Genomic DNA, 25690 nt, shown 5'->3' on the forward strand with positions numbered 1-25690 from the left:
ATTTTAATGTATTTAATACGTTGGTATTATTTATATATATATAATATATAAATATAAATATAAATATATGTATATTAATCTTTAAACTTTAAGGCATATAAATTGTATTTATGTGTAGCAAGGATTTCTGAATCTTTTCAAGCATTTCATTTCATTTTCATGTTCATTTTCAATACAGCTTAACCGATTACCACCCTACGGCTAGTGATAGCGATTTTTTTGTATGTTTGTCAATCAATCAATATCAATATCAATGTCAATAAAAACACTTTTAATGTTGCACAACTTTTGCTCTGATTGTCAGTTTGCGGCAAAGGCACATAGGACAAGTAGTTAAAGCTCGAAATAATTTGAGTTGAAAACTATTTAATATACATAATTGAACGAATAGCTTAAAGCCAAAACTCTCTCTGTATTGCCACTAGATAAGTTTGATAGGTGTATAAAATATAAAGTTTTATGTACTTACGAATACATAATAATAAGTTGAACAAGTAGAACAATTACATATTTAGTTTAGAGTTGCCTTACAGACTTTCTTTTCAGTTGTATAAATAAATTGATGTGAAGGGATTCCCCAACAGACAGACAGAACCACAAGTAAAACATACTTGACTACAGCTACAAATATAGTACATAAATTAATTGACGGAGACGAAAAAAAACAAGTAGAAATACCGCGCGTCCTAAAATGCAAAAATAAAACAACATCCTTGCTGCCGTTTTTGCATCATCTACGGACGCCCATAGAATACTCTGCGTTGAACGAAACGAAATACAAAACTTGATAATATTGATACGCATTGCAAAAATACTACGCTCGGACCACTTAGCATTATTTTAAAACTAGTAAACTCTATGTGTGAAATCCGTGCTGGCATTAGGCACTCGAGACGGGCACCCAGAGCAGCTTGTCCTGCTCCTTGTCAACGGCATCCTTGATCTGAGTGCACATGTGCTTGATGCTCACGCCAGGTATGACAGCTGCAAAGCGAAAAAGAAAAGTCACGCAAAGTTGAAGGAAAGGAAACACACGCGAGGTCGAGTCCCACCTGATATGTACTGCTTGTAGTCAGTCTCTAGCTTCATGGCCCGCTCGTACATCTCCTTGGCTGCCTTGGCCGAGATTTTGTCCGTGCCAAAATCACGAATATCGCGAATTTGCTTGGCAGACTTGAAGCGCAGCAGCAGAACAATCGGATATATTTGCAGACGCTGCAGCCGCTCAACGGCCGAGATCGACACATCCAGAATGCAGTGACGTCGATCCTAACAGGAAGAACGTTAGCATGAAGAAACCAAGAGCAAGGCGCACTCCACTCACATTCTTGCAGGCATTGCTGATGGCCTCCACGGTGGTGCACTCGAACTTGTTGCCCCGTCGGCGATAGTCTACGAAAATGTTCTCCTTGAGACCCTCCTCCATGGCCTCCTGCGAGCAGTCCATGGCCGTCACCTCACACAGTTTGAACAGATTGGAAAAGTCAATGGTGAGGCGATCCATCAGGCACTCGGACAACGGTCCAATGATCAGCACGGGCCGACGTGTGGGCGCTACAAGACAATAACAACTATATTAGAGATGCCCCTTGGAGATAAGGAACACAACTCACAGTCCAGAAGCTCCACACGCTGATAGCTAAGGGCTCCGCCATCATCGTTGAGTAGGCCTAGGTCCGGAAAGAAGCTAAGCTGAGTATTGCTGAAGCTGGCAATTTCCGTGGAGTCGCGGGACGAGCTGCGCTGGTTCTTCTTGCGGCGAAAAAACGAACGACGAGCCGAGGTGCTGCCGCGTCGTGCGGTTCCCGTATCACAGTCAACCACCTCGCCCGAGCGCAGCTCCTCTTCCACCCTGCAAGGCAAAATGGTTGGAATATACAATCGGAAATATATAAACATAAAGCTGATACGCACTTCATTTGACTGGGTATGATGCCGCACTCTTTCCGATGCCCCATGGCGTCCAGCTTCCAGGCACGCCACAGGCCAAAGGTGCCATTGAACACCGTGTTGTCCACATACAGCACCTCATCCTTCACAAAGCGCAAATCATCCTCGTTCAGCTCTCCGATCCGATCAAACCCCACGCGTATGTAGAACGAATCTCCCGGCTCGTCTTTTATTTGCTTGAGTGCTAAATAAATTACATATTAATATCTCTCCATTGGCAAACCAAAAGGAATTGTGTGTCGCTTACTGTGTAGCTTGTTCTGCACCAGCATCGTGACGGTATCCGTTAGCTTGGATATCTCGTTGGCTGCCTGCTCGGCCGTCACTCCGCTCAGATCGACGCCATTGTACTCCAGTATCTGATCGCCCTTGCGTATGCCGGCATGATCCGAGGGCGAACCAGTTGCCACATCGTGCACATAAATGCCAACCTTGTTGCCGCCAAACAGCTTGATGCCAAGATTCTTCGATTTGTCCATGTGCAGCGTCACGTAACGCAGAGCTGAACGAAGAAGTGAACAAAATATAATCAAATTTTCGTACAATAAGGAAAGGGTGTGTGAAAATGAGGAGCTTCAGCTCACAAGAGGATATTGCACGCCATAATTACGCGTAGCTAAAATGTTTGGGATTGTAAACTGACAGTGAAATGTTTGCCTTCGAGAGATCGTTAAAGATTCAGTTTGCGAGACGATTTTGGGAGTTTTTCAATAATTTTAGTCAGACTTTTAGCATGTTTCGGAGTTTGTCCGCACACTTTAAAGCGATTATTATTTCTGTTTAATTTCCATGTCCGTTTACAGTTAATCAGAGTATTTAGTCAGTGTATTGGCTGCAGAATGGCTGCTAATTTCCTAATCTTATTTTTGGGCCCGTTACTCTTGTCTGTGTACTGTGATCGCTTCCCATAGACTTTTGGCTATAAGTTGTCTTTACTTCAAAGACTTTAACCCAACATAATCGACGGCTACGAATGCTGATCTGAGATGACTCTACTGCGTCCCTTGCATAGGCTTGGGGAGTGCAGAAGCAGCTGGATTAGTGGAACAGGACTGACTGTACGTACTCTCTGCTGGAACGGAAACCGGTGGTGGCGGCAGTGCCGGCTTGGGGTCCTCATCGTACACAGTTGAGGTGGCCGATGCGGTGGTTGTGGTGGTGGTGGCCGCCGACGAGGGCATGTCCTGGCTGCTGCTAATGTCCGACTGGTTTTCCAGGCTGTCCGTGAAGCTCTGGTCCTTGATGGACTGATGGGAGAGCGGTGCGCGCGAGCCAACGGATGACGTCGCCGCTGAGGGGAGCAGGGTGAGCGGCTGCAGGGGTAACGGAGCCAGCACATTGCGGGCCGGTGGACGCGGCGAGTTGCGCGGCGTCGGCGAACCCGAGTGATTGAGGGGAGATTCTGGTTCCAGATTGTGCGTGCCCATCTCGTACTCCATCGAAGGGAACTCTGCAAAAGAGGAGATTAGAGAGGCTGCCGCAATGGTCAACGGATATAGACTTACTCTCCGGATTGTACTGGACGAGCATGGTGAAGGAGTCACCGCATTGGCGCAGCACATTGGCCGCAATCTCCTGCGTGGCCGCACGCATATTGATGCCGCACACTTCTAAGAGTTGATCGCCCACCTGGAGACCGGCACGCATCGCGGTACTCTTGTCAGCCACGGTGGACACAAAGATGCCGCCACCGTTGTTATTGCACTGAATGGTGATACCGAGCGACTTGTCGCGCTTGTCGATGGTGACTCTTCTAAGGTCTCCAGGGCAGAGAAAATCCGCGGGCACATTGGAGCTGCGCTTGCTGCCGCTGCCAGCCCCATGGCTGAGCACCTCCACGTGCACCTGGGGCATGGGCGAGCCACGGCCACTGCCGCCGCCGCCACCTCCGCCATTTGCCGCACCCCCAAAGCTGGCATGGATGGCCGTGCTCATGAGGGAGATGGGCGCGCGGTCCGAGGAGGAGGCCGACGATGCCGGCGCCATGCTTGTCACATAATGATGATCGATGGAGCCAGAGCTGTTCTTCACCATGCTGCTGCTCTTGCTGGCCACACTCGGATTGGACGGTATGCGCAGTCTCTGGTTGTCCTTCTTCCGCGGAAAGGTTCCACCCTCGTAGATGACTCCACCAGCACTGCCTCCTCCCATATACGGATATGGTGCATGACTGGGATGGCCATAGTCCAGATACGGCGGCAGCGGATGTGGCAGTGGATGGGGATTCATGTGCTGCTGCTGCTGCTGCTGCTGATGGTGATGCTGCTGCGAGTGTGGATGTGGATGCGGATAGTCCAGGTCTGTGGGTATGCCAATGGCACTGTTGCTGTCATGCTGGGCCACCGTGGCCAGTGGCTGTGGCGGCGGCGATGGCAGCGTCAGTGGACTGGAGTGTCGCGTATTGCGCAGCCCCTGGACACTCGGCGCGAATGTGGGAAAGAGTTGCGTGTGCCGATTGCCCGAAATGTGGCTGGCCTGCTGCGAGTAAATGCCGGTGCCAATTCCGAGAATGCCGGAGCCAATGCTCTCGCTGTCGCTGGGATACTTGGGCACATGCTTGACCGCCTGCTGCATGGGCACATGCCGTTTGGGGTACACGCTGTACTCGCTTATGGGCGGACTCTTGGTGGACAGCATCGACTCGATGGAGTTCTGTGACTTCAGCGATATCACATCCGCCGGCTGGCTGCCAGCCGGATGCAGTGGCATGCCACGCGTTGGATTTAGTGGCATGAAAACGGCATTCGAGTTGGAGTTGGAGCTGGCGCTGGTCTTGGGCAGCGGCGGCGGATGAAACACATCAAAGATTTGCTGTTTTCGCACAGGAAACTCCCCAGCCGCCGGTCCAGGCCCTGTGCCAGAGCCCATACCCATGCCCATACCCATGCCCATTCCCATGGCCATTCCTCCGCCGCCACCAGCGGCGTTCATCACCTGCTGCTGCGCCTGCTGGCCGCTCGTCTTGGGCTGGTAAAAGTCCCCGCTGGGCGTAATGTTCAGCGACAGGCGATGATTGCTGTGCGGCCGGGCACCGTAGCGATCCTGCGAGGGCATCTTCACCCGTGCATTGGCGCCCATGAGGGGAGCCGCACGCTGCAGCGGCTTCTGAGGCTCATCAGCGGCGGGCATGGTGCCGCCGTAGAGCGAGTGCCGGGGATGGGATGAATATCCCGGATGGCTCGGCATGCCGCCCACACCACCAACGGGGGGCGGAAACAGAGCCGAGGGGCCAGAGCTCACGGGATTGGAGTTACGATTCGGATGCGACTTGATGGCGCTGCCATTGGCATTGCGGATGTGCGACAGCGGCTTGGACAGCTGCGGCGGCAGCGGCGGTGGCAGATCCTGCAGCTGCTGCTGCAGCGGCTTGTCGAGCGTCGCATGACCCACCACTGTGTCCGCATGGACATCCACATCATCATCCTTGTCCACGTTGATGGGCCCCGCGGTGAAGAGCGACATGAGGGCGCGCTTCTTCTCACCACCACGCTGGCCAATGGTGCCCGTGGGATTGTCGTGCGAGATGCTCGCCCGCGGCCAGGTGCCCATGCTCTTGGCGGCGGCCTCCTTCTCCTTCTTGGTGCGCTTCTTGCGATTGAAGAGATTCTCCTTGCTCTTCTCCGAGCTGTTCTCACTGAGCACCGAGTCCAGTGCGGCAATGGCATCGTCGTGCTCCTGCTCAAAGTTATCGTCCGGTGTGCCCGGCTTGCTGAACTTTAACTTCCGCAGGAAAAAGTCTGCGAATTTCGAGGGATGTTTGGTGGCACTTCCACTGCCGCCACCGCCTGCTGTGGCACTGACACTGGTGCCAGCTCCACTGTTGCCACTCAGCTGCTGCATGGAGCCTATGGAGTCGGTCTGGGCCGAAGATGTGGTCATGCGGCAGTGTACCTCGCCGCCCTGCGGCATCTGCAGTTGATCCTGCACATACTTGAGGGCAAATATGTTGAGGCTGTCGCTGCGCGAATCGTTAAGCATCTGCATCACCTCCTCGATGGACTGCACCGAGTCCATGGACTTGTTGTTGATGCTCAGCACACGATCGCCCACATCCAGCTCGGGCTCGTAGAAGGCCAGCGAGTTTTGCTCGATCTTGGCTATGAACACGCCCATGTCCAGCTGCAGGCCGTGCAGCGTGTCTCGGTCGCGTGTCTTCAGCTGCACGGAGTACGGATGCCGTTTGCTGTGGCGAGTGCGGGAGACGAGCAGCAGGCTGCGCGGTGCACAGGCGCGTATCTCGTCGAGCACCATGCGGCGGGAGAGCGACTGGCAGTCCATGTTGTTCACCTTGCAGATGACATCGTTGATCTTGAGCTTGCCAAAGGCGGGCGAGCTCTTGGTGACGCCACAGACGAGCTTCCGCTTGTTGCTGTCGTCCAGTATGATGCCCAGATCGACGGCATGGTCGTAGTTCGAGAGCTCAATCTCGAGCAGGTCCTCGCCCTCGTAGCTGCTCAGGCGGAAGCTGCGGCGTGAGGCATTGTCGAGGTTCTGGTTCTCCAGCTGCTCCTTCAGCAGATCAATCTTCTTTTGGGCCTCGTCCTTTTGCTTCTTGATCTTCTCGCTGTCGCGTATGGCCATGAGGGAGTCGGAGATGGCCTTGTCGCGCTCGTGGCGCATCTTATCACAGAGCGTCTTCACGGAGTCGCGCTCCTGGACGATCTTCTCGCGCTGCGAGATGGCCCAGTCGCGCACGCGCTTCGCCTCATCGGCATCCTGACCGGCGCGATCCACCTCGGAGAGCGCCTTCTCCAGGCTCTTGCGCAGCTTCTCCAGCTCCTTGCTGTCCTCCTTGCTGCTCGAGGAGAACTCCTTTGACCAGGAGCTCTCGCGCGACTTGAGCAGATCGCGCTTCTTCAGCTCGGCATTGGCCAGCTGCAGCGACTTGATTTCGGTGCGGCACAATTGCTCGTCCTTCTTGAGACGCTCGATCTCCTTGTTGGCCAGCACCAGATCGTCGGACATCTTCTGCGTCTCCTGCAGCACGTTGTCCTTCTCGGAGAGCAGCTGATTCAGCTCCTCCGTGAGCGAGACCACGTTCTTCGTCTCCTTGGACAGCAGCACCTTCAGCGTCTGGTTCTCGTCCCCGCGCTCTCGATAGTAGTTGCGCTCCTTCTCCAGCTCAATGTACGACTTCTTGTACTTCTCCCGCTCCACCACCAGCATGCTGCGCTCCTTCTTCAGCTCCGCCAGCTTGTCGCTGCAGCTGCCATCGCAGGAGGCTGGGGGCTTCCCGAAGTAATACGGATTGCCGCCCGCTCCCTGCGGCGCTCCCTGTGCGCTGCCATTCTGATTCTGATTCTGGCTCTGCTGACTCTGGTTCTCCAGCAGGATCAGCTTGCGCTTGAGCCGCGCACTCTCCTCCACCATGTCCGTGAACTTCTTGCTGTCCGCCACGTAGTGCTCCTGGTAGAGATTGAGGTCGGTGGCCAGCTCCTCGCAGCGTCGCTTCGTGTGCGAGTGCTGCTGCCGCAGCGTGCTCAGCTCCCGCACTGCCACCTCGTACTGCGACTGCAGCAGCTCGTATTTCTTGCCGTTGCCGTGCCCGCTGCCGGACACACCCACAATGGCTGTGCTGTTGATGTTGACGTCCTTGGTGGGCCCATTGTTGTTGGCCATATTGGCGGCCGTGGTGCTCCCACTGGAGTTGGACGGCGGACGCAGTGTGTTGTCATAGCCCACATACTCTGAACTCTCTTCTGTAGGTAAACCAAAAGTCACTAGAGATTGTTTTCATGGGACTAAAACTGCATCCACTCACCCTCTTGACTGCTCGTGCTGGTCAGCGAAAGATCTCCCGATGCCATCTTTGCCATCACAACATCTTTTGGACAATGCACAACATATAGATGAAGCTGCAGGGGGGGAGACAAAATGAAATGAGAAATTAATTTTAAATCTTTTGCGGGTTAGATCTGCGGCAGCTCTGAAATTTGTTCTGCGACAACCGACGAAACTCAGTCATACAAGCGAAGAGTGCAAATGCTCGAGAATAATTGCGTAAAAAGCGTTCTTGGAAAAAGTTATTCAAATGAAACCTCTAAAAATGGTGTACCTGCTAAAACCAAAGTTTAATCTACGAAACTTCAATCTGGTTATCCAGAAAAGTTAATCACAAAGCAAACTTTCAACTGGCTTATAATGTTATAAATAAATCTATTATCAATTTCAATCAAAGGTCTTCCACCGTACGTCAATTTTTAAAACTATACGAACAATATTTCGTCATTTACTCGTATCGATCATCCATTTTTATCGGGTCAACAGATAACACAACTGTGATTTATTATAAATAAAATAATTGCCAATGGGAACGAAATCCAAACACACAAATTAAACATTCAAATAAGATATTTACTTTAAAAACTTCCATTTAATAATCCATAACCAAATTAAATTATTCAATTAAAAACAACAACCGAGAAGTTAATAAAATAAATATTAATCTCAAATCTCTACACTGGAAATAGTTACTCCTATTGTTTAAAAAGAAGCCTAAAGCAATTTCTTTGCTTCATTAATTATCCAATGCATGGCCACTGCTCGCTCATGCCGCTCCATGCGGAGAGGAAAACCAAAAGTTATGGAAAACCAAAACTTTCACAAATTTTGTGAAACTGCCATTTTCACAATTGAACAAGTACAATTTAAATACATTCAACAAGCAGCAAGCAAAAATAACAAGAAAGAAAGACTTGCTATGAAACCTAAGACTTTGATACGCTTGCAGAACGTTTGTTTCTATGGCAGCTTTTAATATGCTTCACAGTCGAGGCTTCTGATACCCTTACAGGTTTGACAAATTTTAACAAAAGGGATTTTAAATAAATCAACATATTATGAACTTTGCTAAAGGGTATGAAAGTTCGACTTGAAAATTTGAAATTAATTTCCCATAAGTGAATCGAATATTATTCGTAAGTCTGAACTAATATGCGGTCTGCGGGCTTTCAATAATCAACATACTCCATTCGAGGGTATCCACACACAGTGGAGAAGAATCTTTAAGCCGTTGTGTGGTCAGGCGTGAGCCATCCAGAAACTTCATTTCGGCGCTTTCAGGGGGTAGGCAGGTGGGAGGGTTACTGACTTCCCTTTCCACGATCGAGAGCGCGCTGCGGCTGCGGCTGGCTTGTGCAAAAGAGAGATATTTGCGAGAGAGTTAGGGTACCGTGGCACCAGGGGTATGTGTGGTAATTAAGCAAAATGTAAAAGAGCATCGGGCAGGAGGCAGAAACTAAACCAAAGAATTAATTGAAGCAGCCAAGCAGAAAGCGTAAATTAATAGCAATACAAGTATGTACCACATACATATACATATGTATATGTACATCCTACAGCTACTACATACATACATGTATGTATCTTATAGATGTACAAATGTACATACGTATGTTTGTATATACGGGTAAAACAAGTTGCCCGAACGCGAGAGAAAGAGAAGAAAACGGGGAATTATATAAACTGCAAAACAGAAGTATTTACTGTTGCTTACCTTCTAGTCAACACTGTTATGGATGTTGGTGTTGGTATTGGTAGCACTGTGGCTGCTTGCGATGGTGTTGGCAGTGTAAACACAGTAATTGTGAAACGGCGAAGGTGTAGAAGGAGGAGGAGCACTGTCCCAGACAGAACAACGGCTCTACTGGCATTAATGATGGGTACTGCACGTGCCGTATATCACTATTTTTTCACACTAAACATCGGGCCAGAGACAGAGTTTATTATAGTTTTTCCACCATCCAAATGGACATAAAATTCTGCTGCTGCTGGCCTACACGCACGCAAACGCAACAGCTGAACGGGGTGGGGGGAAACACACGGAGAGAGAGTGAGTGAGTGAGAGACAAAAAGTGAGGCGAAAGAGAGAGCTCCACCCCAACAGGCGCAACAGGCGAATACGACAGAATGATTGAGACCACTCGAAAAGGAAAGGTAGCAAGTTATAGACAAAACACCACACAATCAAATCACTACGCGAACGATGACGAATCAGCACACGAAAACGTTAATAAAAGCGAACAAAAACTAACAAAAAAAAAAAACAATGCAAACCAGTGCGACCGCGGAGTTATCGATAAAATACACCGCTTGACCCACAAAAATATACCGAAATTTACCATCATTATTTTTGACAGATGCCGTAAATATACCGATTCGCAAAATCATTTTCGTCGATTTTGATATTCCATTTAATATTACCATCTAGTTAGGACTATCAGTACTAAAACTATATCTGTATCCGATTGATGGACAAAATGTGTCTGGGCTGAATGCCTTTGCTGCTATTTATATTTAAAGGAAAATTCAATATACGGGAATTCAAGAACTCCGATCATGCGGTTAGCGGCCATTAATTTTAAGACAGTCACACAGGGCTGTCTAAATAAGCACTGTACAACACTTGCAGTGATGTGATACAGTTCGTTTAAGTACCAACAGATGGTGTTTGCCCTTAGTTTATTAGTAAAAAATACAGATTTAATAATGATATACAAATATTAAAACTAAAATAGTTCATTGAGGGGGTGATTTTGATTGGAATCGGCGATTAAGTGTTAATTACACAGCTATGTATATATAGATATACATTGGCGAGCATTTGTGGATATTTGGTTACCACATTTCAGTTTAAACGCCTGTAAAAGCTGTAAAAATTATTAATCCTTCTGATTTTTTTAAAAAAAGATTCCTTAGTTTTTTTTTTCAATAAAAAATAAAAAAATAAAAATAAAATATATAACTGTCATTATTGTGACAATTTATCACGGTTTTAGCCAATTTTTTCGGGTTCCTGTTCTGCTGACAAGGGATATCCAGTATGGGGTTAGCACGTTAGAAATGTTCAAAATTTAAAATTTGCCAAACTAGTCTCCAAAAGGCTAGTCTAATATTCTTTATTCATCATTCCATCGATTTAAGCCAATGGGGAAACAATCCCGTCAGCCCGTAAGTGAGTATAGTACTTTTCCCGGTTCGGCCACTCCACGAATATATCTAAATTCCATTTAAAATCTACGTGATGTTCTCTAAAAACGAATGGAAAAGTATGAATCTGCACTAAAGGGATTGCATGATCTTTAGGTGCGCATACAATCCAAGTGGGACATAATAATGTTAGTTTTAAGTATTGTTTATTTTTATTGTCAAATAACTAAAGAAGCTATTCAAAAAAAAATTGGAAGAGTTTATTCTTTTTTACAGATTTTACACGCGTTTAAAGTTTAACTGGTAAAAAAGCATCGCTCCAAATGAGCCTCACATCATATTCTTGAAAATCTCTTAAATCCTGTAAATGCTGGAAACGTCGTTTATCGGAGAGATTGCCATGGAAGGTCCTCAATGAAGTAATCTTCTCCAATTCCGTGGCCTCACTAAAGTCGACCAGGCTTTCGAAGACCATGGTCAGACTTATCAGAGTGTGATGAGTTCTCCTCGCTAGGGCGGCAAAGTATTCTCTCAATGATCCAGGTTGACGGGGACCATCTATTTTGATATGATGTACAGGTTCAAGGTGGGCTAAAGGTGCTATCGCAATGTTATTTTCTGTAAAGAACTCCATTGAGAAGCCTAATGCCTTTTCGTCCCGATTGAACATTATTCCACTGTATTTGTTGCGTATACAAAATCTACCCTGACAAGCCTTCAAAATATCAAAGATCTCAGATGTCATGTCCACAGGAACGGCTCTCATCTGATAGGATATATATTCACTATATATATCAATTCTGGCTAACTTTCTGCAGGACTTTATAATTTTAAGGATCAAAGGCGATATCTTGCTAAACATTTCATTCGTTTTCAGATGCAGGTCTTCGAGTTCGGTTAGTCCAGACAGGAGCTGAATGTCCTGAGCATATGCAAACTGGCAATCCAAAGTTTGCAAAGAACTTATACGGATCAGTTCGTTTGCCTCCTCGGTATCGATCCTACCTGTAAGTAAGCGAAGCTTTTGTAGCGTCTGCGACGGCCTCGAGGCCAGAGCAGACAGGAGGCACTGGAGGCATCCTTGGAAAGTTGAAACAGTCAAGATAGTCAATCCTTCGAGAACGGGGAGCTGCGAAACGATTATAGACACTGCTGCCACTTCCTCAGCCTTGATATTTATCAACGATAAATTCGTCAAGTTGGTCGCTTCAATGAATCCATTGAGAATCGGCTCAAAGGAACACTCTGTATAAAGTCCGTCAATTGCAAGCGATGACAAACCTGGCAGAGTGGAAAGTATACTGTAGTCCGAGTAACTCGCACTCTTCTTTTTCAACAAAATTGAAAGTTTTCCCTTTGGATTGAATGTTATGCTGACATTGACTAGACAAATTGTCAATGCCGTCTTGGACTGAATAAGAATGCTCAGAACTTGCTCCGAAATTGTCCCAAAGTCGAGACCTGACCTGAGTATCTCCAAGATGTCAAGATTGGGCAGCTGGGACAAAAGCCCAATGTCCCGTGGATCGGCCGGTCTACACTTCACATATTTTAATGTTTTGATCTGAGACAGTGCCTGCATTTCTCCTTGGTCCATTGGTGAATCCTCTATGGATAATATTTCGAGGGCTTTTCTTTTATTGTCGGCGAATCCATGCAACAGAGCCTGAAGAGTGCCCTTCTCGTGCACGCCTTTGATTTTTAATTGCCTCAGTCGGGAAATCTTAGCCAGAGGCCTATACTCGCTTGCATCGCATTTGTACCACATTGTGAAGGTGAGCTGATCCAACTGTCTGCAGTGCGGAGCTATCGCGGCCAGCCTCTTTCCTCCTGTTTCCTTATTCGTGTACTCCAGAATGCGCAAGTTTTTATTCAGGCGGCACATTTCAACCAAATCATCAATATCCATCCGAACATTTAAACAAAGTTTCTCGAGGGTCGTAATTCTTCCTAGACCCTCTAGGGTGTAGCCTGAAAAAATTCAAATTTTGAGATTGAGAATAATCGTAGAGTCTAGGGCCAAAGTCTGAGGAACAAATCTCTTGCAGCGCAGTGTTAAAGCGTCGTGTGGCTTCGGCCAATGCACACAGAACTATGAAGCAACTCTATAAGGACGTGCCGGATTGCGGATGACGCTCGGGTGAGTGTTTCGGCCTCTAAATGTTTAGTGCGTGCTCGCTTGTTCATGCTAAAGGTTATGCCCATACGATAGTATCGTTTCACTCACACTTACTCCGCAGAACCCTTCCACTCGCACTCATAAGCAGCATCAATACGTGACAAACGGGCCCCTATATAGTTGCTTGATGCACAGAACCGCAGCAACGGTAAAAAAAAACGTCTTCGTGTGGCCATGCACAGTTGCTCGGCTGCCGCACCGGCAGAGAAGCAAGAAACGTTTTCGACTTTGCATATGACTGTCCGCTGACATATGTACATACATATGTGTGTACATGTATGAATACTCGCAATGCTCACCCGTTACTTCAATGTCCAACTCTTTCAGATTTCGCTTGTTTTGGAGTTGATCCATTACAGTGCGAAATACTTCCATGAATTCACTGTGGAATGATTTGGGAGCATAGCGCAATTTGACTTTAGTGAAATTGGGCCAACCCTTGCTGACGTGACTGAAGGAGGTCCAGTAGGCTTTCTTGTCCCTTGCTGGCGTGTTCTTCAATACGATGCTTATACGTTCAAGGTCGATGAAGTTAGTCGCACTGCAGATAAATTGGGCTTCCTTATCCCTTTCTGACGTCTTCTTATATTGGGCTATAATATGTTCAAGGTCGATGTCATTGTGTACAATCGCTCGCAGCAAAGTATTTGAAAGCCCGAAAAAAAAATCATGCTTCCATAAATAGATTAGATTCCTAAGGAGCTTGCAGGAAGCAGCCAAACTCATAAAATCGGCATACTTGATATCGTCTTTTTCAAATGGCTTCTCTCTCTCGCAGTTATTTTTCACGTACTTAAATATTTCAAAGATCAACTCTCTTGGCAAATCCAATATGCCCGTTTCGCTCATTTTAATTTAATCAAATCGTATGCCGATAGATTATTATTTATTATTTAATAGGCAATATTTTATAGGCTGCTAACTGTGTCTGTCGGTCGTTGGAGCTTCACTAAACTGCGGCCACGGCGATATTACTAATAGTATCAAGTTGTTCACAACAACTGTATCGGCGGTGCCGCTTATCTGCTGAGACCATGAAGTAACTATAAGGAGGTCTCGTCGGCAAAACTAAGAAATTCGTGCGAGTGAAAAGTGCGATTGAGAGGGCAACGACAATGGAGTGTGCTGATTACGAGCAAACGGGATCTGACTGCAAGAAAAAGCAGCGAGTAACTCTGCCACCGACGAGGCCTCCTTTCTTCATGGCTGAGACCAGCACAAACAGCTTTTGCATGAGCTTTCTCGCGTTGAAATTTACTCTCTGCATGGTTCGCTTTTCTCCCTCTCTCACTTTACAGGCATTTTTTAATACTTCTTTCTGTATTATTAATTGTAATGCGTATTACGTATTACTTTATTTCATGTTAAAGTTACTCCATAATGATATTTGTTTGTAGTACATAGGGAGTGTTCCGACATAGGGCATGGATTATTTGGAACAGACCTTATAAAACGTTAACAGGTTAACAGGCTAAATAGAAAAGGAAGTCACTCGTGGAGACTGCCATCCAGATCGAGATTAGGCATAAGTATTTCCTTCGACTGCCACAGCTAAAGATAGCTTCGGAATACTTAATTACAAGTAAATATTGCTCAAACACCAACAAGAAATGTATCAAAAATCAGAAATGTATCTTTGGAAAGGTGTTTGCGTGGTTATCTTTTTACTTCCCAGACTACAGGAAAAGCCACAGTGAACGCTGACCTGGGTGGACAGCCCTTTTCCCAGTATATTTACGGGTGTACGGTCCACTTTTTAGAGGAGAAAATGAGAGCCAACGAGCCAAAGGTTAACACCACCATGAATCATAGAGGCCAATATCAATCTGTATGTACTCTGTGGACGAGTGCTCTTCTCGCCCTGAATCGTGATAACATGCCAGAATCTTATCACACAACGAAATGTGGCTGGGTGATGTTTGTGGTTTGTTTTGTCCGTTCCCATCCCGGCAATCGCAGCGGGCAAACGGCCAGTTTGTTCTATCAATTTATTTATTAGACGAACCCAAGTGATATGCACCAGCCCAACCCACTGCTGCTGATGACATCAGGTTCAATTGGAATCATTGGCTGGACGGGCTGCTCAATTGAGCTTCAGTTGGGTTCCATCTGTGCTGTCTACCGGTCGCATTATGTGTCCCATTTGTGTATTGCTGATGCTGCTGGCCGCTCTGGTGGCCTTGATCTACATTTTTCTCACCTGGAACTTCAGCTACTGGCACAAGCGTGGCATTAAGACAGCCAAGGCATGGCCCTTTGTGGGCAGCTTTCCCAGCGTCTTCACCCAAAAGCGGAACATGGCCTACGACATTGACGATATCTATAGGTAGGGAAGGTTTTACCCTTACCCTTAGTTATTCGATTGTTAATGTTGACTACTTGCAGGCAGTTCAAGAGCACGGAGAATGTGGTGGGTGTGATGAACACGCGGATGCCACAGCTATTGATTCTGTGTCCGGAATATGCACACAAAATATTTGTGGGCGATTTTCGCAGTTTTCACGACAACGAAATGGGCAAGTTTGTGCGTAAAGTTCGCTCTTGTTTTGAGTTCTTGTTTTGTGCATAACAAATATGGTTTCTCTGTAGACAAACAAAAAGGTGGACCAGATCTTGGCCAACAATCCGTTTGTGCTGAATGGCGAGGAGTGGAAGGAGAGGCGTGCGGAGATAACACCCGGACTATCAGCCAACAGGGTGAAGGCCGTCTATCCAGTGTCGCAGAGCGTGTGCAGGGCTTTTGTGGATTATATTAAGCGACAGCAGCGCATGGCCAGCGCCGATGGTGTCAATGCCAAGGACATTTGTCTGTGCTACACGACCGAAGTGGTGTCCGACTGCGTGCTGGGCATCTCCGCGCAGAGCTTCACGGACACACCCACACCCCTGGTGGGCATGATCAAGCGTGTGTTTGAGCAATCCTTTGGCTTCATATTCTACACAATGGCCGCCAACCTCTGGCCACCCATTCGCAAGTTCTACAGCGTGGCGCTGTTCGCCAAGGACGTCGAGCAGTTCTTCTTTGACATCATGGAGAAGTGCATTGTACTGCGCCGGGAGAATCCGAAGCAAAACCGCGATGATTTCCTCAACTACATGCTGCAGCTGCAGGAGAAGCGGGGCCTGGACACTGTGCAGCTGACATCGCACACGATGACATTCCTCACGGATGGGTTCGAGACAACGGCCCAGGTGCTGGCCCACACCCTGCTGCTGCTCGCTCGCTATCCCGCGGAGCAGCACAAAGTGCGAGAAGAGATTGGCAGCAAAGATTGGTCCTTTGAGCAGCTGAGCGAGCTGCCCTACATCGATGCCTGTATTCATGGTAGTCCCGTCCCACACAGACCGCGCACCCATATTTCCCCTCTTTGATTTGTTCTTTTTTGTTTCATTTGCAGAAACTTTGCGCATTTTTCCGCCGCTACTGGCCGCCCGCAAGGTGGTCACTGAGACCCACGAATTTGCCAACCGGAACGGTGTGAGCGTGCGCGTGCATCCCGATGATGTGGTCATTGTGCCAGTTCAGTCGCTGCACCACGATCCAGAGTACTACGAGGAGCCGGAGGTATTCAAGCCGGAACGTTTCCTGGAGGCCAATGGCGGTGTGCGCAAATATCGGGAGGCTGGCATCTACTACGGCTTCGGCGATGGGCCACGCGTGTGTCCAGGTTGGTCTCTTTGCAGATTTTACTCAGATGTAAACTCATTTTCCCGCTGCTTACAGGCATGCGGTTTGCACTGACCCAAGTCAAGGCCGCCCTGGTCGAGGTTGTGCAGAACTTTGAGATGAAAGTGAATCCCAAGACGCGAAAGGACAACCAATTGGATGACACCTACTTCATGGCCACCCTGAAGGGCGGCATCTGGCTGGACTTTGAGGAGCGCCAATAAACCTAACCTAAACCACACACTTTTTGTCGTATTATTCACAAGTTTTGGACAATTTTTAGACTATTCAATTACACAGAATTTGCTTTAATCTCGACTCAGGGCTAATTGCACAAGGGGCAGCACTTTGATCGAGGATAAATCCGCCAGTATGGCCTCAATGTTGTCCAGGGAAGCCACCTGCATGAGGCTCTCCTTGCGGAAGCTTAAAATAATAATGGCAAACAGTGGCAGGATCTCCAGGCTGTCAAAGCCCAATATCTGAAAAGGGAGAACGAAGATTAGGCAAACGCAAGGAGGTACTCTGAGAAAGTAACGCACCAAATCCCAGAGGATGAGCAGCTGATCGGGTGGCAGATGGCCGGAAAAGGCGCGCATTAGCCACTTGAAGACAACTCGCAGACTGTAAAGATATCAAAAATCTACTACAAATCCTCAGAATTGCACTCCGATTGTACTCACGGTTGTATCTGCAGCTCACGGAAATGCGACCACAGCTGTGGCTCATAGGTCTGCAGGAGCTTCTCGAACAGCAAACAGAGGCTGACAATGCCCTGGGGATGCGTATTGATGGTGGTCAATCGGTGGCAATATCGTATATAGAATGCACGAAATGTATAGTACAGATTCACTGGTGAATCGTACAGATAGCAGAAGGGAGCGGCGAACATGCAAATTCCATGGAAGGGCACCACGCCCGAGGGTGGACCCTCGTAGGTGCGACCCTTCACGGGGAATGCCTCGTAGTCGACACAGCTGCCAATGTCCGTGTCGCGGGAGAAGCAGAGCAGCACCTGATAGAGCACATCCTCGAACACAAAGTACTGATCATCATTGGAGGCCGTCAGTTGGATGTCCTTGAAGACCAGCTTGTCCACAATGTGATCCGTGGTCCAAACTGTGTTACGCAGCTTCTGCCAGTGTTCAATGTCCTGCGGGAAGAGAGAGAGTGCGATTATAGCGAGGATTCTCATTTGTATCCACATTATCCCTCACATAGTCATGCAGCTTGCTGTCCAGCACAGCGGCCCAGAGTGCGCCTCGATATGGCGCCGGCGTGCAGCCCTTCTTCAGGAAATGCTGACACATGGGCGCATGGCGACCCTCCAGTATGCGCTGGCACTGCGTCGTCAGATCCGGCACACCCAAGTAGCCGTCACTGCGCAACAGATCCGCAAAGTGTGCTCGCAGCTCAAACAGATTCTTCACGGGCAGCGCAATGTGCGAGAATTCCCATTGAGGAATTTGGCTGTGCGTGAGATTGAGTTAAGCAAAAGCTGAAGGAAGGAGCAGGCTGCTGCTTACTCTGTACTTTCGGTGGTCTTGGCGGGTCCTTTCAGAGAGAGCAACACCTCCAGCAGATCCTTGGGCGCGTACACAGGTCGATAGTTGGCCAGATCTGAAAATTGCATTAGAATTCATGAACTTTGGAGCTGCATTGGCGCTGCACCCCTCTCACCCATGCTGTAGTTGCTCAGCTCATTCCATTTGGCCATAAAATCCTCGCGATCTGCGCTGATGCGTGGCTGTCCATGGAGTGGTACCTTCAGCTCCGAGCACATGGCGTTCAAGCTCTTGCGCACACGTCGATCCCACAGTACGCCGGCTCGCTTCAAATAGCCCAGAGGATCACTTAAAGTGGTTTTCTGCAAGGAAAAAGTACAACGGTTGATGGTAAGAGAGGGGCAGAGACATTCAACGACTTGCAGCTGCTTAAAGGCAATACAAAAGGCAAAGCAAAAGCGCTGTTAACAGCACTGATTAACAGCCTGTTACCTCGAGATCCGCTAACAGCCCACACGATTAACGATAACAGCTCACTGTTGGCGCTTTCTGTTAGCGCTCTGAGAGCCAGCTAAAGCTCACTCTCGCGATCCGAGCGTCTCAGTTGGACCGGCTGCACGTAGAGCTTTCATGTCAGAGAGGCTGCACGCATTGTTTACACGCAGCAGCTTTAATCAGACAGAAGGGCAGAAAGAGAAAGACACTGCTCTAAAGCGCAAAGCTTGTGCCTTTGCTTAATGTTACGGTCAAAAAATCATATAGGCTCCTAGCACGAACACAATCCACCCTGTGTGTGTGGGAGATTACTCACCGATAGCTGTTTGGTGGCCTCTGGCTTGCACAGACGACTGCGCACCAGATTGTAGACAATGTTCCGTATCTCCGTCTCCAGGCCGGCTCCCTTGATGAACACAGAAATGGATTTAGATATGGCTTATTTTATAGGTAATTCTTCTGTCTAACCTTGATGGCCTCCTCCAGCGTGTTGCGCATATCGATGGGATCCACATTGGGACTGCAGGCGAGACGCTGCAGCTCCTTGTAGATGGGCTCATAGCATTTGGTGGTCTTAATGGCCGAAATAACCCTCGCGGTCATGTGGTGTATGCTGGCATCCTGCAGCTCCTCCATTGTCGCTGTGTCGCGTGTGCGTGCCGCGTGGCGCGTGGCTCAGTCTTCCTCTAATGCTTACTACTTACTAAATATTTACTTTGTGTCGGAGCGGAGTTGTGATTAGCAGCCCCAAAACGTTGAGACTTTCTAACACACAACAGTCGTTTGACTTTTATCGATCAAACATTGTCTGTCGCCTGCTTTGATTTGGATTTGAGCTCGACTCAACTGACTGACTGCATCCGTAGCTGTCGTCGCTTCATAGTTACGGAATGCACACACTTGTTTGGTTTCACTCGATTCGATTTGAATTGGTTTCGCTTTTCGCTTTTCGCTTTTGGCTTTTGGCTTTTGGCTAGCCGCCCCTCGCAACCAACAAATTCCATTATAAATACATTAAAAGGCGCGTGAAATTGCCTTCTCGGCACACCCACAGACTTGGGGGCGGGCTGCACATTGCACAATGTGGCCAAGAGGAAGCTCTCTTTTGGCTTTGGCATCTGTCATCTGGGCCAACGAGTTGACGAATTGATTGACGCTGTTGCTGTTGATTGCCATGGGGCAAAATCGAAAAACCCACTCATAATGGACAAAGGTGGAAAAGCCCACACCACATGGCATTATATTTCCCCAAAAATACATGAAATTCGGCAAATTTTGCGTATTATTTGTTGCATTGAAGTACGTACAGGAATTGTCTGTACTTGTACAAATTTTCACTGACTCTTTCAACATAATAAGTCATCAAAGCATTCCTTTTATTGCTTTCCAAATGGCAGCTTTCTGCATTATGGTAATAATATTAATAGTAATTGACCCTGGCCTCATACCAAATAGAAAACTCAAACCATGGCGGTTTACAATGGTTGACTTTGCCTCCTTGTCCCTGTGGAGAAGAGTAGTCAGAGAATCTGAATGGTCAGTGGTATCTCCAGTCTAATCAATCAATTCTATCTGCAGTATTCACACTGATGTCATATAACAATTTCATTGTCATCGAATTGAAAAATACAATCTATTTCAAATTAAATGTATGCACATCTTTCTGGTAATTAATACTCGTCTGGCGGAGGCAATGCCACAGCTCGTTCTGATTGGGATTGTGAAATACCTTTAGGTAATACAACATTTTATTCACATCCCTCAAACGTATACAGGAACAAATGGAAAAGGTTCCATTTAGGATACCCAATTATATCGTCGAACCGACTTCGTCCAGTTCACTCAGAGTTCTGATTGTCGGACGAGATGCATCACGTTGCATAAACTATTTAAATCAATTTCGGTTCGTTCAGCCGGACGATGACGATTCGTACATAAATACAGACATTTTTGCATATGTCTGTACATGCGGAACATTTGTAATTGAATTTCTGAAGCAGGGGCCCAATTCGGGGCTACTCTAAAAATATTGAACGGAAACGAAATACTGAACCAAAGCCAGTCAGAAAATATTGTTTGGGTAATAGACTTACCTGATGAGCACTTAATTCAATTTGAATCTTTAAAGATGCTTTGATCTATATAAGAAGCTATTTTTCCTCAAAAGAAAAATCCAATACGCCTAGCTTATAATTAAAAATTCGAATTAAGTCCCAAATGATGGAAGTTCTTTGATCCATTTACGGAAACAGCAAGTGTCCCCCCAGTGGTATTTTCACCTCCAGGTGGGGCAAACTTTCGCTGTGAGTACGCTCCTGGCTTCTGTCATTTGTTGTGGTAATTACATCGTAAATCTTGCCTTAAATTGCATGTCAGCACCGGAATTAGAACTTGTGCCACCGGCAGTATGGTCATCATTGGGTCTATTTTCGCCGAGGGGGCATACATAATTTCATATTTTGAAATATGTAAAAACAATTGAGACGCACCTACCCCCTTCCCCCCCCCCCCCCCCCCCCCCCCCCCCCCCCCCCCCCCCCCCCCCCCTTCTGTACTGGGGACACATTCCAAAAGTGTTTCACGTTTTGTCATAAATAATAAAAATCAAATGACCATCAAAAGTTGCTGCTGCTGTTTGCTGCTGCCTTTGCCAACAAATGCCGCCGCCGGAAGGTTAACCCACAGATACTCGAACAGAGAACAACAGCAACAAAAACCCATCCCCAACCCCCACCACACTTGGGCGGCCCGGCCTGTCCATCTTCCTTGATGTCCATTTGCCTGTTTGTTTGTTTTAGCGCAACAACAAAAAAGTATAAACCCAAATCAACATTTTTGCGCAGAAAACAATTTGCAAGAGAGAGATAGAGAGAGAGAGAGAGAGAGAGAGAGCAGCAGCTGTGGAACTTGTGGAACTGGGCACCACCATGGGCATCTGGCCCACTCACGATCATATGGACAAAAATTGCTATAAAGTACTAAAAATACAATTACCGTGAGAAAATCGCGCTGATTTTGTGACTGATTGTGAAGACGTTTATAGTCGATTTTTAGTGACTGAGTGACCGACCGAACGACGGACAGACAGAGAGACAGCCGGACACACACTTTCCGCATGTGGGGGGAGGATGTGTGTCTGTGTGTAGTGCTGCTGCTCTTTGCATAACTGTGGCGTGCGCTGCGGCAAAAAAAAGATGATGGAGGAGGAGTGACGTCGTCATTGCTTTGGCCCGACCTTAGGCATCAGCCGACACCCAAAAACCGAAACCCAAATCCCCCCCCCCCCCCCCACGCAACCTGTGGGTGCACCTGTGTGTTAGCACTTTGATCTGATTGAGATTGTTGCGTCTGGGCAGAATCAGTCTACCTCCAATCCAGCCTCCTGCCACCCCTGCCGTATGCTACACTCCCAGCCGCATTCCGATGCCTGTTAATAAAGTGTTGCGCCAAAAAAGCTGAAAGCTGAAAGCTGAAAGCAACAAATGCGAGTACATATGAATGTGTATGAGTACCTCCCCCCCGTCTGCAGGATGGACAGATGGATGGATGAGGCTGCCGCTGCTGCCTTCTGACTTCTGCCTCTGCTGAGGTGGGCTGCCGCTGTCGCTGCCGCTGCCGCTGCGTGATGCTTCCACTAAGCAAATTATGCCGTTTATAAATAATGATCTTGGCCAGACGATCGGTTTAGTGCGCGCCCGCAGGCCAACGCAGTTGGAACGCATTCTAGGACAGAGAGCAGCCGCAGAGCAGACCGATCGGAATTGGAGATACCCAAACACACACACACACACACACCCACACACTCACACACACACACAGATACAAAATGGTATCTATCCGCGTTTTATTTTCCTGATTGTGCAATCAGCCGTGCCGTACCGTGCCGTGAACTAACGTTTTTCCGCTTAATGCTTAACGCAGGAGGACGACGAGAAAATGGACATCATGCGCAAGGCATTCCAAATGTTCGACACACAAAAGACGGGCTTCATTGAGACACTGCGCCTCAAGACGATCCTCAACAGCATGGGTCAGATGTTCGAGGAGAGCGAGCTGCAGGCGCTGGTCGACGACAATGACCCGGAGGATACGGGCAAGGTGAATTTCGATGGCTTCTGTGCCATTGCTGCCCATTTCCTGGAGGAGGAGGATGCCGAGGCCATTCAAAAGGAACTGAAGGAGGCCTTCCGCTTGTACGATCGCGAGGGCAATGGTTACATCACCACCTCCACTCTCAAGGAGATCCTAGCCGCTCTGGATGACAAGCTCTCCTCCAGCGATTTGGATGGCATCATTGCCGAGATTGACACGGACGGCTCAGGCACTGTGGACTTTGACGGTGAGTGCTGGATCCGTAAACCTTAACCTACTCATAGAGATGCCCATTAATTGTTGGACGTTTTCTTTGGCAGAATTCATGGAGATGATGGCGGGCGAGTAGCTGGCATTCGTTCATTCATTATTTGCTGATATTTAGACGATAAAACCAACGTGGAAAATGAAGCTTTTGGGTTTAATAATAATTTTTTATTATTTTTAAATAAATTAACTAAACGCTTTCGTACAAACTTTAGTTCTTGTCTTAGCTATGCGTCTCTATGCGCAAATACTCAACAAAACAAACTGAAAAACAAAGAATGAAAAGTGTGCAAAAGTGACGAACAACTGAAAGATCGCATTACACATTCAATCGCTCAATCGTTTAATCGTTAAGTTAAACAGTTTAGAGTTAGAGTTAGAGCTAGAGTTACTTGCGTATAAGTAAGTATTTACAGCATCGCTTATAACGATAATATATATAATATATTTATACCATATACTCCTATATAAATCTGTAGGTTTGGCGGCCCATAAAACTTGTTTGCCATATTTACAAAGAATCAAACAAAAAACAAAAGAACTGCAGGCACATATCGCCACATAGTACATGGTATATAGTGTATATATATATATATATATATGTATATTTTGTAAGTTAAATGGAGGGGTGAGAGAACGTTCTACATGTAAGCTTTCTGGCTTACTTCTTTCTGTCTTTACACAACGTGTCTTAAGGCAACTAATTCTGTGTTGATTTTACATAAGGCAGCATTTTAGTAACTTGCCACAAGACGGTGGCAAAGATTACACTTAAATACACTTAACTATGAACAGTACATAGAACTATATATATGTATGCAGCATTAACTCAATTGTTCCGATCAGTTCGGTACACAAAGCTGGCACAAAACTTAAACTTTTACCACAAATATTAATTTACAACGAAATTTTGCATTTTTGCACATAGAATATAGTGTGTGTGTGTGTGTGTGTGTGTGTTTTTGCATATAATATTTCTCAAATAGTTAAAGCATTTTTCTAACCAAAGATTTTTGCATTGGGCACTTAATGGGACACAGAAGAGAACTTATTTAGATACTCGCTTAAATGAAATAATTGGCAGAATTTCAGTGCCGCTGCCCTTAGCAATAGGCAAACAACTCTGACAGAAAGACAAACTTACTTAAGTCTAAGCAAGAAAAACTAACAGCTAGAGTCCTTTCTTACGGGAAAAAAACAGGGAAAAACTAAATGCAACTTAGGTCAAACCTAGAACGAGAGACTACACAACATAACTAATATTTAATATGCACTTAGGGCACGGGAGACCCTCTCCTAGACAATCTTCATGGGCACATCGATGAGGCAGTCCGCCTCGAGTCGTCCCAGCGTCTTCTTGACGCGCAGTGCCGTCAGTCGCACTGTGGGATTCGGATGCCAGCACTCCAGCATGATCTTGGAGATGGTGGCGAGGACATCGTCCTCCTGCCAGCGTGCTGGTATTGGCGGTCGGAAACCCTTGACACACACAACGGCGTGCATGTCCTCGAAGGTGGGATCCGAGGGCACCACATCGTGGTAGGGCAGTGCATAGTCCTCGCAGGTGGTTGTCTTGGTGCCCGAAATGGGTGTGTAGCAGCGGCGTGCCATCTCCCACAGCACCAGGCCCACGGAGTACATGTCGGCCCGCTTGAACTCCTCGAACTGCTGGGCATTCAGGGCCTGGCTGAGCACCTCGGGCGCCATGTAGCGCCGCGTGCCGACGCGTGTGTTCTGCGCAATGTGAATCTCATCCAGCTCCGAGTTGTACTTGACCGCCAGGCCAAAGTCCGCGATGGCGCACTGTCCGTTCCGCTTCACCAGAATGTTCTTGCTCTTGATGTCGCGATGGGCGATGGCCGGCTTGCCGGGCGTGCCGAAGATCTCGTCATGCAGATGGGCCAGGCCCGAGGCCAGGGAGTAGGCGAGGAGCTGCAGCTTCTGCGGATTGATCACCGACATGGAGAGGTAATCGTGCAGGCTGCCCATCTCATGGTAGTCGGTGATCAGCAGCATCTGTGTCCAGCTGCCATTGCCCTTGATGTCGGCCGCAATGAAGCCGAGTATGTTCTCGTGGCGCATGAGGACTGTCTGATAGATCTCTGTCTCGCGGAACCACGATGCCTCCTCGGTGGTGAAGAAGGTCTTGACGGCCACACGCTCGTCCCGCCACTTGGCCAGCCACACCTCACCGTACCGTCCCTTGCCCACCAGCCGCACCATCTGGATCTGCTTGGCGATGGTCCGTTGCACCAGCAGCGGCAGTCCCGAGCCCGAGCCCGAGCTCTGCTCCACCAGCTGGGACAGCGGCGACAGCTGAGAGTTGTACATGGAGTTGATGAGGCGGGGCTGCTTGCGCAGCTTCTCCCGCCGCTTGTACGTGAGGCAGAGTGTCGCCACAATCAGCATGAACACGGACAGGCACACAATGATGGAGGCGCACAGGGCCAGCGTGTGCACGGACTCGCTGCTCACGGGCAGCTCCGGCGCCGGCGTTGTCATCTTCGGCGTGAATGTGGGATGCAGGTCGCGATTGCACAGATCCTCCTTGTCGCAGCACACAATATTCTTGCCATGCAGGTGCGGTACAGCGGCCACTTTGCACTG

At 47.8% G+C, this 25690-nt stretch overlaps 6 protein-coding genes across 8 annotated transcripts in view; 2 read left to right on the forward strand and 4 right to left on the reverse strand.

Annotated features, from left to right (window-relative positions):
• Nucleotides 1-243: 243 nt before the first annotated feature.
• LOC117581740 (disks large homolog 5) lies at nt 244-10014 on the reverse strand. Its single transcript, XM_034269132.1, has 10 exons — nt 9446-10014; nt 7712-7805; nt 3456-7649; nt 3017-3400; nt 2198-2452; nt 1915-2134; nt 1614-1852; nt 1325-1554; nt 1053-1269; nt 244-984 (listed from the first exon to the last, which is right to left on the reverse strand). Exons 2-10 carry the CDS (start codon nt 7764-7766, stop codon nt 881-883), a joined length of 5898 nt encoding a protein of 1965 aa, XP_034125023.1. The 5' UTR covers nt 7767-7805; nt 9446-10014; the 3' UTR covers nt 244-880.
• Nucleotides 10015-11116: 1102 nt separating this feature from the next.
• Nucleotides 11117-13996, reverse strand: LOC117582362. 2 transcript variants are annotated; one of them, XM_034270020.1, is made up of 3 exons: nt 13357-13995; nt 11746-12849; nt 11117-11658 (listed from the first exon to the last, which is right to left on the reverse strand). In XM_034270020.1, the coding sequence occupies exons 1-3, from the start codon at nt 13904-13906 to the stop codon at nt 11168-11170; spliced, it is 2145 nt and encodes a 714-aa protein (XP_034125911.1). In that variant the 5' UTR covers nt 13907-13995; the 3' UTR covers nt 11117-11167. The 2 variants fall into 2 exon arrangements, with proteins under 2 accessions (XP_034125911.1, XP_034125910.1); XM_034270019.1 differs by having other exon boundaries at nt 11117-12849; nt 13357-13996.
• A 1126-nt stretch (nt 13997-15122) lies between these two features.
• Nucleotides 15123-16967, forward strand: LOC117582588 (probable cytochrome P450 28d1). Its single transcript, XM_034270434.1, has 5 exons — nt 15123-15383; nt 15443-15581; nt 15647-16382; nt 16456-16725; nt 16782-16967. Exons 1-5 carry the CDS (start codon nt 15190-15192, stop codon nt 16946-16948), a joined length of 1506 nt encoding a protein of 501 aa, XP_034126325.1. The 5' UTR covers nt 15123-15189; the 3' UTR covers nt 16949-16967.
• Nucleotides 16966-19536, reverse strand: LOC117582586 (TBC1 domain family member 19). Its single transcript, XM_034270433.1, has 8 exons — nt 19193-19536; nt 19041-19130; nt 18405-18591; nt 18251-18344; nt 17942-18194; nt 17408-17877; nt 17267-17348; nt 16966-17206 (listed from the first exon to the last, which is right to left on the reverse strand). Exons 1-8 carry the CDS (start codon nt 19358-19360, stop codon nt 17033-17035), a joined length of 1518 nt encoding a protein of 505 aa, XP_034126324.1. The 5' UTR covers nt 19361-19536; the 3' UTR covers nt 16966-17032.
• Nucleotides 19537-22393: 2857 nt separating this feature from the next.
• Nucleotides 22394-23288, forward strand: LOC117582589 (troponin C). Its single transcript, XM_034270435.1, has 3 exons — nt 22394-22553; nt 22646-23063; nt 23137-23288. Exons 1-3 carry the CDS (start codon nt 22551-22553, stop codon nt 23163-23165), a joined length of 450 nt encoding a protein of 149 aa, XP_034126326.1. The 5' UTR covers nt 22394-22550; the 3' UTR covers nt 23166-23288.
• Nucleotides 23289-23402: 114 nt separating this feature from the next.
• Nucleotides 23403-25690, reverse strand: part of LOC117582583 (bone morphogenetic protein receptor type-1B) — a 59104-nt gene continuing 56816 nt past the window's right edge. For both annotated transcript variants that reach the window (XM_034270429.1, XM_034270430.1), the window contains one exon: nt 23403-25687. In XM_034270429.1, coding sequence (XP_034126320.1) covers nt 24380-25687 — 1308 coding nt within the window. In that variant the 3' untranslated portion in view covers nt 23403-24379. The remainder of the gene's footprint in view (nt 25688-25690) is intronic.

The sequence above is a fragment of the Drosophila guanche genome, unplaced genomic scaffold, assembly GCF_900245975.1.
Source record: "Drosophila guanche unplaced genomic scaffold, DGUA_6, whole genome shotgun sequence".
NCBI lineage: Eukaryota > Metazoa > Arthropoda > Insecta > Diptera > Drosophilidae > Drosophila > Drosophila guanche.

Excerpts from the sequence above, each read along its gene's own strand:
- LOC117581740 (XM_034269132.1), bottom strand. The coding sequence starts at position 7,766 with ATGGCAAAGATGGCATCGGGAGATCTTTCGCTGACCAGCACGAGCAGT. Across the intron at positions 2,135-2,197 it reads GGTGCAGAACAAGCTACACA|CACTCAAGCAAATAAAAGAC; the intron begins GTAAGCGACACA and ends TAATTTATTTAG. Across the intron at positions 1,853-1,914 it reads ATCATACCCAGTCAAATGAA|GGTGGAAGAGGAGCTGCGCT; the intron begins GTGCGTATCAGC and ends TTTGCCTTGCAG.
- LOC117582362 (XM_034270019.1), bottom strand. The coding sequence starts at position 13,906 with ATGAGCGAAACGGGCATATTGGATTTGCCAAGAGAGTTGATCTTTGAA. Across the intron at positions 12,850-13,356 it reads GTTGGACATTGAAGTAACGG|GCTACACCCTAGAGGGTCTA; the intron begins GTGAGCATTGCG and ends GAATTTTTTCAG.
- LOC117582589 (XM_034270435.1), top strand. Across the intron at positions 23,064-23,136 it reads AGGCACTGTGGACTTTGACG|AATTCATGGAGATGATGGCG; the intron begins GTGAGTGCTGGA and ends TTTCTTTGGCAG.
- LOC117582586 (XM_034270433.1), bottom strand. The coding sequence starts at position 19,360 with ATGGAGGAGCTGCAGGATGCCAGCATACACCACATGACCGCGAGGGTT. Across the intron at positions 19,131-19,192 it reads CGCTGGAGGAGGCCATCAAG|GGAGCCGGCCTGGAGACGGA; the intron begins GTTAGACAGAAG and ends GTGTTCATCAAG. Across the intron at positions 18,195-18,250 it reads AAGACCACCGAAAGTACAGA|CCAAATTCCTCAATGGGAAT; the intron begins GTAAGCAGCAGC and ends TCTCACGCACAG.
- LOC117582588 (XM_034270434.1), top strand. The coding sequence starts at position 15,190 with ATGTGTCCCATTTGTGTATTGCTGATGCTGCTGGCCGCTCTGGTGGCC. Across the intron at positions 15,582-15,646 it reads ACAACGAAATGGGCAAGTTT|ACAAACAAAAAGGTGGACCA; the intron begins GTGCGTAAAGTT and ends GTTTCTCTGTAG. Across the intron at positions 16,726-16,781 it reads TGGGCCACGCGTGTGTCCAG|GCATGCGGTTTGCACTGACC; the intron begins GTTGGTCTCTTT and ends CGCTGCTTACAG.